This window comes from Fulmarus glacialis, unplaced genomic scaffold (genome assembly GCF_000690835.1).
Source record: "Fulmarus glacialis isolate BGI_N327 unplaced genomic scaffold, ASM69083v1 scaffold29244, whole genome shotgun sequence".
In the NCBI taxonomy this organism is placed as follows: Eukaryota; Metazoa; Chordata; class Aves; order Procellariiformes; family Procellariidae; genus Fulmarus; species Fulmarus glacialis.
Window position 1 is genome coordinate 152 of NW_009206575.1, and position 13,079 is coordinate 13,230.

Genomic DNA, 13,079 nt, shown 5'->3' on the forward strand with positions numbered 1-13,079 from the left:
GAGAGCCTCGTCCTCTCCGGTTAGCTTCTTTTATATGCACTTATAAAAATAAATTATAATTAGGTTCCTAATTAGTGTCTTAAGCTTCTCGCTCGGTGGCAGCTCGTGAGGTGCCTTTTTGTGAGCCAGGGTTGTGCTGAAGCTGTGTGGGTTCGTAAGTGGTTTTAATGTTTTGGTAAATAGGCATATATAGAGACCTAAATTCATTCGTCTGACTGTTCTTTTCCAGAATCGGATGTGCCGGCGGAGCTGCGAGTTGCAAACGGGTCGCAAAAGTTTGTGAATTTCACTTCGACCATCCAAAACCAGCTGCTGCTTGTGTCGCTGCTGGAGCATCTCTGCCACATGTACACGCACAACCCCGTTCATTCGAGGTGTTTGTTCCGAAGTTAGTAAGAGTAGTTCTTTCCTGTCTCTTAAACTGCCTTACTGCAACATATGCCAGATTCTTCTGCGCAGAATTACAGTGTAATATCAATACAAAGCTGTATTGGGACAGCTCATCCATCCCATTGGGACAATAGTAATTCTGAGAAGAGAATGAATACCCTGAATCAACTTAATTGGGAATGAGGACCTGTCTTATTTTTGAAAACAGTAACAGAATATTGTCGTAGATGCAAAGGTCAGACAGTTCTGTTCCAGCTAAATCATATGAGTTGTATCATGAGAAGGGTAGCAGGGTACGTTATCGAACTGTTAAGTCTGATCTACAAACACAGGTAGAAGAGGAATTTAATAAAAATATTTATCAAGAAATAGCTGTAGCATACTCTTCATTAAATCTTTCAAAATTATGGTCTGTGAAAATCAGAGTAAATACCTTTGTAAGTTCTTTATTTTCCCCTGAAGTCTTTTGTTATAATTCAGGGCGCTTGCATTTTTAGGTGTGAAGTGTTTCTTTTGAAATCTGTCTTTTTGGTATGTGACTTATCTTAGGTATTTTGTTCATTTAGGCACATGCTTAATGCATTTGAGAAACAATCTCCAAGGTTTTCTTCTTCCTATACATGTTTGTAGCAAATAAAATCTAATACATTGCTCATACTTAAAATTGAAGCCATTTATAGCATCCAGTAACAACAGTGCAGGCAGCTGTCATTTTTTTGTTCTTGAAGTCTGATGTAGATGTTTGGCCCTGGGTCTTACTATTATCTCTGTCAAAAACAAAAATACCAGCGGAAAAAACCCAACGAAATTTCCTCCTTTTGGGAGAGGAACAAAAAAAAAATGAACCTGCACATCTTCCAAAGTATGTAGCTGCTTGGCTTCCCAGTGTACTTCTATGGAAAATGACATTCCTCCACTGGTATAGTATAAACCAGTTTCCCAAACTGGTTAAAACCAGTTTAAACCATTCCCTAGGAATGAATCTGATGAATAAAAGAAAAACATATTGAAGTAATCGTATCTGTTTTGTGGTTTTGGCTGGTTTTTCATGTTGGCAAGGGTGGGGTTTTCCCACTTTTTTGGTGTGTGTAACTGTGTCCATAAAGCTTGTGTAGCAAAATTCGTGATTTCTTGCAGGTTCACTTTCAATAGATTTTATCTCCTTTAAAAGATAAAGTAATAGGCTGATTTTTAAAATACTGGTACCAAAGAAACATCTTAAAAAAACTCTTATGAGAAAGTTTGTTTTAAGACCTTGGAACTCCTAAACTTTTAAGTACATTTTGGTAGCACCTTCACAGTTGCACCCATCTCCAGTATTTATTAGGTTTTTGTTTGCCACAGCGTTGTTTTACTTCAGCTGAGAAAGATGTGGTGCTTGGGGGGGGATGGAAGGGAGTGACTTCATTCTCAACTATGAGTATGTGCACAAATATGTGAGTTTGTATGTGAATTAGAAAATCTTGACATTACCGCTTTTTTTTATAAACGTGTCCTCATAACTGTGAACATGCTTTGAATTTCTCTTTTCACTCATCAAAATTAGTCCAAGGGTAACAAGTAAGTGAATGACTAGGTGTTTGTATAATTCATCTGCTGAGATGAGGAAGAAGAGGAGATGCAGTTGTGACCATGAAAGGTATGGCAAATAACTGTATTATGCAAAGGGATTCCCACAGAGCAGCTCTAGTTTGGATTTAATTAGTTTTTATTGCTAAGAGTATAGGCAAAGGCATTAGAGTAGGAGTGACTGTTCATTTTTTCAGATGCACTGTCTTTCAAATAAAGCTTCTCCTTTAAAAAACAACAGCTGTTTACATGGTCTTGTTGGCAGGCTTTATTTAATGTGACCTTTCTCTGTTCCTTTGTACAGTGCTTCGTCAGGCTTTTACAAGAACAGGGTTGCTCTCTCCTTTTGCCTTCTGTGATGAATTTAGTACTGTAAGACTGCAGCATAATAGAGCTATTACTGAACTAATGAAAGCAGCTAATCGACAAATACTTAATGGGGTAAGCTTTGTTAAATTTCTTTGGCAAGCTCTGCATTAAGGAATTAACACATCATTGCATCCAAAGAAGCTTTTGTTTGGGGGTTCTTTTAATATTGGATTGGATCTTTTCAATAATTATACAAAATGGTACTCCCATTTTACCTTAGCTGTTCGGGATGGCATGTTCTGATTCTTTAGGTGCAAACCAAAGCTTGTGAAGCCAGCAACATTTTGTTCCTTATTAAATAATAATAAAAAAATGTTTTAAAAAAATCTTTATAAACACAGGCAAGGTGTTTTAAGTATTGCTACACCTTTTTTTCTCAACAACAGACAGACATCCATTTTCAACTTTTAACTGCTCCAGTTATTATGTTAACACCCTTGTATTTATATTAGTGGAGGACATAATTTGTATACTGCGTTATATGCTTCAGGCTGAATCAGACCAGTTTGCTTATCTCGCTGCTTGAACTAAGCTAGTTAATTTTGTCTTAAGCACATTTTAGAGCCCTCATTTTATCCTGTTTGCCAGCAGAACTCTAAAAGGGCAGTAATCTCTCCAGCAAAGAGATGTTAGCAGATTACTGGTGGGATAATAATACTTTAATTTGGTGAAGCTCTCTGCAGAATGTGAATGGCTATCAGTAACCTCATTTTCTTCTAAGAACGTAGTTGTAATTTCTATTTTGATTAAGCTCTCTGTGCCAATGGCATGGTAGACCTGTTATTCTGTATGGCATGTTTTTATGTTGGATTTTTTTGTTTCATAGGAACTTGATAATGGAGATTCTCATGCAATTGGGTATGTATTCAAAGCATTTAGAAAAGTTAAACTTAATTCCCTCCCTGAAGTTCTGTGCTCCACTCTCGATTTAATTAACACTGCATTTCAAATTTTGGCTCTGAAACATAGAAAAAAAAAAAAGAAAATTTCTCCAAACTCTCAAAACGATCTGGTGGAAATTGCTTCTTCAGTACAACTCTCACGGTTAGTGTCACCATTCAGGAAAACAATATTTATCAGGCATAAACTTAAAGAAATCATCTTAATACTTCTGTTAACCCACAGTGTGGATTTGTAGCACATGTGCATGCTGTTGCAGTCTGCTGGTTTTCAGTATTTAGTATGGTAATGTCAAAGTATTTTCTTCTTCTTTTCATAATGTAAATAGTATTTCTAGATTGTGTACACCTGTAGCCTATATAATACCTTACTTATAAGTTGTAATTTAGTTTAATGCAGCCTATCTTTTTTGATTAGGGAAAAAGAAATTCTCTTTGAAGCACAGACTTCACGATACTTGAATGAATTTGATGAGGTTGCAAGGCTAGGAAAAGGAGGATATGGTAAAGTATACAAGGTATTCTTTACCTTCCATTTATAACTGATCAGTTTATATCTAGTTTTTCTTTGAAATTTAGAGTTGCTGTTTTGTTTATTTTTCTAACAGAAAAACAAATATACTCATTTTCCAATAGAACACGTGTAAACCTGCACATGTGAAGGATGTTGGCATTTCATTTCAAAAGATGCTCAGTTGTGGTTTCTGTTTTCTGTTTGTCAGAAGCAGGATATATCAGATGTTTTCCTTTGTGTATTTTGACCCCTTTTAAAGTGAATGAAAACTCCTTATTTCTCGTGTGAAGTATTGTGATATATTGACTTAAAACAGCCACAGGAACTGATTAGCCTGCACACCCCAATGTTCCAGTTGTGCTGCTTGAAAAAAAGCAGCCTTAATATGAATGTAAACTGTCCAACCCGATGTTGAATTGTATTTAATACTTCTAGCATATGGCCAGCCTAAGGTTCCCCGCGTGGTATGTGCCATATGTAAATGACAGTTGCGGTCTCACAGATTTATTGAGAACCTGTTTAAGCAGTTATCAGGACCTATCAGCATTTTTTTATTGATGGAAAGATAGCTGTAAAGCTATGTATTGATTGAATTAGATGTTTGCAGTCCTGAAAGAATGCAAAAGTAGAGTATCCTTATCTTAGACAGCTGGGGCCTAATCCCAGTTTCATTCTCTGATATGGATGAGAGGTTATCTGAATGGAGTGCAGAAATTAACATTTAGAAAATAGTTGGTTCTAAAGGATTTAATAATTAATTGATCTAAACACATTAACATCTAATTTTGTCCTGTTGCAATTGTTTTCAGGTCAGAAACAAGTTAGATGGTCAGTTCTATGCTATCAAAAAAATTAACATTAAGAAGGCTACAAGAAGAGATTGCATGAAGGTATTCTTTTTCTTGTGTTTCATCTCTGTTTTAACTTCCTGTCTGCTCTAGCTGCTTCTGATTTAGTTTAGTACTGCAGTTAATATTTCTCAAAATTACAAAAACGTTAATAACGTTTTTTATGCATACTGAGTTTCTAAAGATTTGACCCTATCAATACCTAGTAGAAAAAAGTAAATGGGAAGTATTTAAGTCCATTAAAAGAAGCATATTATTAACTTGAATTTGAAAGCTTCCAAATTTTCTCCACTACTGTAATAATTTTATCTGTTCTTTATCAGAAACTGTTATTTTTTATCGTTTGGGTTTACTAAGCACTCAGAATGAAGGACAGTCATACTGTTTCTTTTTGGTCCTTTTAGGTACTACGAGAAGTTAAAGTGCTGGCTGGGCTGCAGCATCCTAATATTGTAGGCTATCACACTGCTTGGATGGAACAAGTTCAAACAGTACACCCAAAAGGAAAGTAGAGCATATTGTGTAACTCTTGCTTGCATCCTGCTTATAACCTCTATTATTTGCAGGAGAGTATTACTTCTCTGATAAAATAACTGTTTTTTTCCCTTCCTTAAAACAACCAAAAAAAAGCAAACTAGAGGTGACCACCAGGTCTCCATGTCCCTCTGTGCACTTCAATCTCTTGCCTAATAACTTATCTGTTACTTAATGATGGATTTGGAACTGTGGAAGTATTAGCTTCACTTCTGGTAATATATGAGGCGGATTTTAATGTTGTGTGAAGTTCAGTGGAAAATGAAAACCTTTTAACACAAAAAGTAGTGAGTTGACAAGGAGAAGAATGAATACTGGGGTTGGACACTTCAGATATTGGGGGAAAAGTGATGAATAGGAGAAAAAAACTCACAAATTTGCTACCATGTTTTGAAATCTCAAAGTCGTAGCAACAGTAGGATAAAATTACCCACTATGCTTCTCTTCCTATCTGGAAAAGAGTTTAGAAAAACTGAAAGAACCTGGAAATAAAGACTTTAATGGCAAAAAAAAAAAAATATTACCTCTGATTTTGCTTTCCACAGGAGAGTTTAAATTTGATGAATTGTGTTTCATAGTTCTGCAGTGACAGAGCAATCTGTTTTTTTGGGTATCAGCTACTGTCTGTAATTGTTGAGAATTTACCTACTTTTATAGTCATTTTGCACCTTCTTCCCTGCCCCCTTTTTTTTTCTCTTCAGTTTCTCTGTTCTCGGCTCTTCCCACACTTTGGTCCCTTTGTACCCTAATCCATTGGTCCCTTTCTTCCTTGTCCTTTTCTGGAATGCCTTTAGCAGTTAAATCTTTTGATCCTCTCTTAGTGGGAGGTTTACTTATGCTCTATATGACTTTATTGCTTTCCAAGTCAGTGACTTCACGCCTACTCAGCTATAAGCACAAAAGAAAATGCATAGGAAGTTCATAGTGTAGTAAAACAGACAAGATTTTTTTAACCGGTGATACTAATAATCTCAAAGGATGCAACTTTTTAGTGCTAGGAGTACTTCACAAGTATTTAATGGTGATAATGTTAAGTACATAATGAGATCTATAGGTAGGTCCTGTGGTACTTCATGGTTTTCCTTGGCTTACAAGATTGGTGTTTCATATTTGCTTCTGTGTGCTGAAACAAACTGCTTTTTCACATAAATACACAATTTTAATAAAAATTATTTCAAAATTATCAGGTGTCTTCAAAACAGCAGCAGGGTGATGCAAAGGATGGTGCCTTGTGGAGTTGTTTCTTTAACTGTATTATCATATAGGTTATATGCCCTAATTTTGAACAGGCTAACTTCTTAAAGGTGAAATCTAGGTGAATATATAAGAGAGATGTAAGTAATATGTACAACCCTTTCAGTGACCTCATACAACATGTATTTTCTTTTCAATTAAAGAAAAATAAAAAACATATTAGGGTTGCTTCTTAATAGACTAAGAAACACCTTTTGCAGCAGCAGAAATAAAGAAAAAGATATCTACAGGTAATGAAGTTAAATTCAGTAAGATGCTGTAGCTTAGATGTTAATTTATAGTAAATATATGCATGCTTTGTTTTGTAAAATACCATATTTATCTTTTTATCCAATAGGTAAAATAATAAGGGGCTTTCAGCCATTATCTTTGGAGCAAGAGAGTGGCAAGTAAGTATTACAAATCTCAATGATAACATTTATTTGGCTTTAATATAAGGCTTTTTAAAGTAACGTTAAAAGAGTACAGAATTCAGCATATATTGTACAAGTGCTTTTTGCTTCCAAATTATAACCAAAAAAAGTCTTAATTATCCTTGTCATTGTTTCTCTTCCGGTTGCATAAGCTGAAGAGTATTACTGGATACTTCTGCCTTCTTTGGATCTGTCAGTTTCTGAGTGCCTGAATGTAATACTGGGCTTCAAGTTTACCTCAAAAATTCTGTGCCAATCAGCAACACTGATTAGTACTGTGGAGTCTTACTAGAATGATGGGGCCTTCTGTTTCTCAGAAGTGTTGATTAGCCCTTTCAATAAGGAGATGGAGTCCTATGAGAAATACAGTGTAACTTCCTAAGTTTAAAGGAATGGAGATGCATCATACTTCAGTACAGTGAATGCTGTGACCTAGTGCTATATGTATCTATGAGCTGTCTGGGTCAGCTATCAGGAATCCCTGCTGGCGGGAGGGTATTAAAAAGGCTGGAGCCTACGCTGCCAATTATGTAATCCTAAAGTTTTATATGGGGAAGCAGCTGAACTCTTACTCTAGAATGCAGTTTGCAATTGAAAAAAAAAAAAAAGTTTTCAGAATGGTGTGTCACAAATAGATGGTATAAAACTGTGTACATATTTTGATTTCTCTCCCTTTATTATTTTCAGCGATCGCTGTCACATTCAGAGTGTGGAAAGTGGTAGTTCAATTATCTTTGCTGACCTTACTTCACAAGAAAAGAAGTCCTGTGACAGTACCAGTCTTGGAAATCTGGATAGTGAATTAGTGCAGAATATGGATTTAAGGAATGATTTTACAAACAGCAATAGTAAAGAGTGTATGAAACCAAATAAATATGAATTATCCATAGAATTACAAGGAGACTCTGTAAGTAGTGTTAGCAGTAGATCAACTGATGTGAAAAATCATTCAGCATGGGGACCTCATTCTAGTCTGGATCAAGATGCTAGCACTGGAAGTAAGTGCTGCACTGAAGAATGCTCCAAGAATGATGTAGCTCTCTGCGGAGAGTTTGAGGTGAATACCGTTCTCTTTAAATATACTTAACTGCTGTCTAATTTAATGATATTTGTAAAGTAGAATTTGGTAGACAGAGGAATGATTTACAATGATAAATTTAAAAAAATGAAATGACTGCGATTAGAGCCAAAAATACAGACTATTTTTACTTAAGAGGGTAACACCATTACAAGGAAGCTGACCAGAGGAGCTGGCAAAACTCAGCATACAAGAAAGTTTTCATGTGTTAGTCATCTTGGGTCCTTTCAAAGTACCTACATGAATAAAAAGTACTACTGCATAAAAAAAAAATCCATCAAACTTGAAAATCTTCAGCATTCAGTAATGATGGCTAATTCAGATATTATTGATCAAAGTGTCTAGGTATGTAATGTGGTGCCTATACAGTGTAGGATTACATATGAAAAAGAGAGAAGCAGATTTGGGCAGGGAATCACCACTCTGCCTGTGTTTCTAAAACTTTGTTGGCATTCATACTGCTGAAATGTTTTATGTAACACAGCCAGCTCTGGAATGCTTCAAGCTTTTGCTATCACTTGGAGTTCCCTCTTGCAAGAAATCCAAGATTTTAAAGGTGTTTGCTTGAGTTGTCCAGGTTATCAGATGAACTAGTACATTATCAGAAACTGAGTATGAAGTTATATATTCATGTTAATAAATCATAAAATTCCATATCAAGAGGTTGAATTTTTTTGCTATTTTATATTAATTTACACTATTTTCTTAAGCCAGAGTGAACCTCTGTTCAGTATGTCTAGAAGCTTTTAAACTCTAATTTGAATATTAAAATATGTAGCTGGCTGTTTTGTTGGCTTTTATCATATAACAATTATTAAAATTTGAGGAACAAGCAAAAAAAAGCCCAAAACTAGGTAACGTTGTTGCATCTGCTTCTTGAATGCAGTAGATTAGTAATACTGTATTTTATGTCATTTTGGTATCTCACTGGTTTTTTTAGTTTAAAAACCTTTTTGTTTTTATTAGCTTTAAAGAAAATAACTAAGGAAATACTGTTCATATTACAGTGGCAAAATCATGGACCATTATTTTTCTGTTAGGTGGAGTATCGTTTGATGCTTCATATACAAATGCAGTTCTGTGAAATATCCTTGTGGGATTGGATTGTTGACCGTAACCAAAAATACAACGAGAGAACAGAGGAAACTTCCGGTAAGACTCATCACTGTCTTAAGAATTTACTTATTCATTATAAAGCAAATATTTCTTTTTTCCTAATTGGAAGTCCACTTGCCTGATTTTATGTTTTACTTCAGCAGAGGGAAGTGGTAGAGTCACCATCCCTAGAAGTATTTAAAAGACGTGTAGATGAGGTGCTTAGGGACATGGTTTAGTGGGCATGGTGGTGTTGGGTTAACGGTTGGACTTGATGATCTTAGGGGTCTTTTCCAACCTTAATGATTCTATCATTCTATGATTCTTCATTAGATTCTTTATTCACTTAATCATATAGTGGCTAGTATTGAATCTTTGTATGATAGATGTTGGTAAAAGAGATTTAAGTTCATAAGTTTTAGACAACTCTTCAAAAAATGAATGTATGCCTGAGGCATAGTTGTAACCTGGAGAGATCTGTGCCTGGGCAGTACTACTTATTTGGAATACAGTTTTTTATTGACAGAATCTGCTTTTTCTCAGTAAGCTGTTTAAATAACTGAAATTTCGCTTTGGTAGTAGTCTTGCTGCTACAAAATAGAGCTCTTCACAGGCTAATTTATCTGCTGTGGAAAATGTAAATAATCTTTTGTTCCAAACAGGTTACAACGTACTTAAAAGCTTTTAAGTTTGTTCTTAAGAGTCAAAACTCCTACGCAGGCTGATTTGTCGTTGGTCTAAAGAATTTAACATTTACTTTGCTTGAGTGGCCAGAGGAGTTCTTACACTCTGATACCAAGCCGTCTTCAATAATTGTTGGCATTTGGAAGAACAAGACTAATGCTCTTAAAGCATTAGAGACATGTTCCTTTCTCAGGGGTGGTTGTATAAAAAAAGCATATGCTTAACAGATTGTAAGATATGAACTGTATGATTAATGTTTCATCTTAGTTTTAATCACATTTAAGATAAATCTGTTGTTCTCTTCAGTCATGGAGTAAACCTTAGGCTTACCAGGTAACTATCAGATGACTTCCACTAATCTCTCCTGTAATCATAGTATTTTTAGCTTTCATAAGCTAAAAGATTACATTCCTGGTCAGCGAATGACAGAATTACTAGGGCATTTGACCTTGCAAAATGCCCTTTTCACATATTTTCACAGGTGACAGGAGAGGAAAGGTTAATGCTATCATAGGTTAGACATTAAGAAACTGAAGCCCAAGTAGGAGTAAATGGTGAGTGTTCAAAGTGACAACAGACGTATTAGATCTGGGTCATTAGAGTAGGAAGACAATGTAGTTTAATAAAATAATAATGTGGGAAATGGTAAAAACAATGAGATGGTAAGTTTATTTAGGACAGCTACAGCCAGAGGAGATTTGGGAATTTCAGAGGGTAGCCCGACAGCAGAAGGAGTAGGATTCAAAAAGGAAGGGTGCAAATCCATACAGACAACATGTCATTACATAAATTAGTGTGATTTTATCTGGAACTGTATTTTTCATTCTAATTCAGCACTTACATGGAAGTAAAGAGTTTGTTAAATTCATAATCAAATAACTATCTGGTGGGGTTTGGAGGAATCTTTTCAGGCAGACATATGTTCATGTCCCCTGAACTTTCCTTTTTGGAATTTTGAGGTTAGTGACTTTTTGCTGTTTAAAAAATACTATCTTAGGAGAAGCATGGGAAATTCCATTTTTAAACTATGCTCATTCTGTTAAAAATGTCTTCCACATCATAAATAACCAGAATTCAACAGGACATACCACCATAAACTTAAATAATTCAGTAGAATCAGCTGAAATAATTTAGATTTTAAATTGTTTTAAGGTCCATACCATCTTGTGGATGTCCGCTGGACAATGAAAATTTTTCAAGAGTTATTAGAAGGAGTATGCTATATCCACAGCGTGGGAGTGATGCATCGAGACGTTAAAGTAAGTTCATCGAATTATTACTTGGGGTTAAAGAAAACAAAGATAACTTACATTATGGGAGAATGAAAGCAACTTAATAGTTAAATTTGAGATGACCTGGATTCTTAAGAATTTAGCTATGTTACATATGAAAAAATACATTGTCTTCTCTATACCAGTACCATGCCTCCTTTACTATAAGCATAGTACTCAATTACATTGACTTACAAGTGAATTATGATGAAGCTCTGGAAATGTCTTCTCCTTTGTGAAGCCATTTGCTTGTCCTAAACAGGGATGGTCAGATTGGTTTTGTTTTGTTTTGGTCTTTCCTTAACCAGGAAAGACCAAATTACCTAATTACCAAATTACCTAAATTACCTAATTACCTAAAAAAAATTTCTTTTAGGTAATTATAAAAATAAGCAAAGCCCCTTGACTACGCCTCAATTTGCTGACAGCATATCAGTTAGTTTTTCAAAATATGTTCAAGTTATAGTTACTTGTTTTTAAAAAAAAAAAAAAAATCCCTCAGTTGCAAATAATTGCTGTCTTTCAAAATGGTTGCTATCTCCTCTAAGGGACTGAAATTGTAGGTGATGTTAGTGAATGAAAAGTTTTGGTTTCATTCCTATTAAAAGTAACAAAGAGCAGACTTAAAAAGATAATGCTTTGAATGATTAGAATAGGACACCCTTTATATGTTCCTGTGAAGTTTTTTTGGAACTGTAGTCATAAGAATGGTTTTGACTTACTGGCTGGCTTAAACGTGAAGCATAGGTAGATATATCTTGCTCGCCCCCCGCCCCCTTAAACTGATAGAATTGAATAGCAAGGAAGTGAATGCGTATTTTCCTACTCTACTTCCTACAGAGGTTCTCCGCACCTGATGCGGTAGCCATATGAGGAAATTAATGTAAAAATCATCTTGATTATTAAAACTCCACATGTGGAAACATTGAACTACTTGAAAACACACAGTCTTCTTTCCAGATTAATTTTAATTTTTCTGCCAACTGTTTTCAGGGTCAGCAGTTTTTCAGTTTGCTTTTCTGTTTAGCAACATCATGGCCTTATTGTCCAAAGTCCTGGTAGTTGTATAAAGAATCCTATACAGTTACTGGGAGCCTGTTCTTGATCCAGTGCTCATTGTTTTCACCATATATTCTTAAAGTAGTGATTTTGCAAATATCTTGCAAAGACAGTAATTTCTGTGATAATGTTATGAGAAAGTCTTTCAGCATTTGAAATTCTGACAACAGAAGTCCAAGTGGGTAGGTGTCCTTGATTATCTCTTATTTCAGTGGATATGAGAAGCCTAGCAACTTATTCAACAATGCCGTATCTTTTAAATTTGAGCTGCGTTGAAGAAATGAAGAGAGTGGAGATTGCCCATCTCTTGTTAAACTCTTCATGTCTGCATTAGACTCTAACAGAAAATCAACTATTTCCTTTCATGAATAGCTCTTCATCCTTCATGATCTTGGGTGTTTATGTTGGCTCTATTACCTAACAGTAAACGGATGCAATCTGTTTGACACCTAAAATTCTGTTTGCTTTAGACGATGCTTTGCACGCTGCAACATGAAGGGCAGTTCTTCCACAAGTTGGACTGGCAAAGTTAATGTTTGCTGCAGAGGCGATTAAAGTTGCTGCTACCTGTGTGTTTAGTGACCCTGCAGCTATGTGAAGAGGTGTCCAGCCAGACTTGTTGGTGTCCTAAGTTAAGATGATACTCAAAAAGAATGGATATAGGTGGAAAGGCATCATCAAACTGTTGGCCTAAACATAGAAGACAGTCATATTTGTAATTATTCATTTCAGGATTTATCTGATGTTTTATATTTTGCAAGATACAGAGACACTTTTCTGTATTATGCTGTGAAGTTGGTTGATTTCTCTGAAATTTGTCCAAAGTGGATGTCCCAGCTGTAAGTACTAAGCAAATTTAGTAGGAGAAGTTGAAGGGCTGTGTAGCCTCTTGTTATTTCTGTAACATAAAACATTGCTTTAAGTTAATTTCTTGTTATTAAGATAAAATTACTTAGACTAAAACTTCTGGACTGGTAGGGTGTAACATAGTAACAGGTCCCAAAACTTCAGTTGTCAGAACAAATTTTATGAGTTGCCATGACCTAATGGAAGCTTGGTCATTAACTTGTATTTGTTAACCACAGCTTCTTTGTGCCCAGCA

At 35.3% G+C, this 13,079-nt stretch overlaps 1 protein-coding gene across 1 annotated transcript in view; it reads left to right on the forward strand.

The window, feature by feature from the left end:
- Positions 1–229: 229 nt before the first annotated feature.
- The window catches only part of EIF2AK1 (eukaryotic translation initiation factor 2-alpha kinase 1), a gene marked incomplete at its 5' end in the record, with an annotated part of 17,751 nt that continues 4,901 nt past the window's right edge, over positions 230–13,079 (forward strand). The window contains 10 exon segments of the mRNA XM_009575799.1: positions 230–388; positions 2,264–2,400; positions 3,155–3,186; positions 3,646–3,745; positions 4,551–4,631; positions 4,994–5,109; positions 6,728–6,766; positions 7,478–7,847; positions 8,909–9,020; positions 10,800–10,906. Of these exon segments, the coding sequence (XP_009574094.1) occupies positions 230–388; positions 2,264–2,400; positions 3,155–3,186; positions 3,646–3,745; positions 4,551–4,631; positions 4,994–5,109; positions 6,728–6,766; positions 7,478–7,847; positions 8,909–9,020; positions 10,800–10,906 (1,253 nt within the window).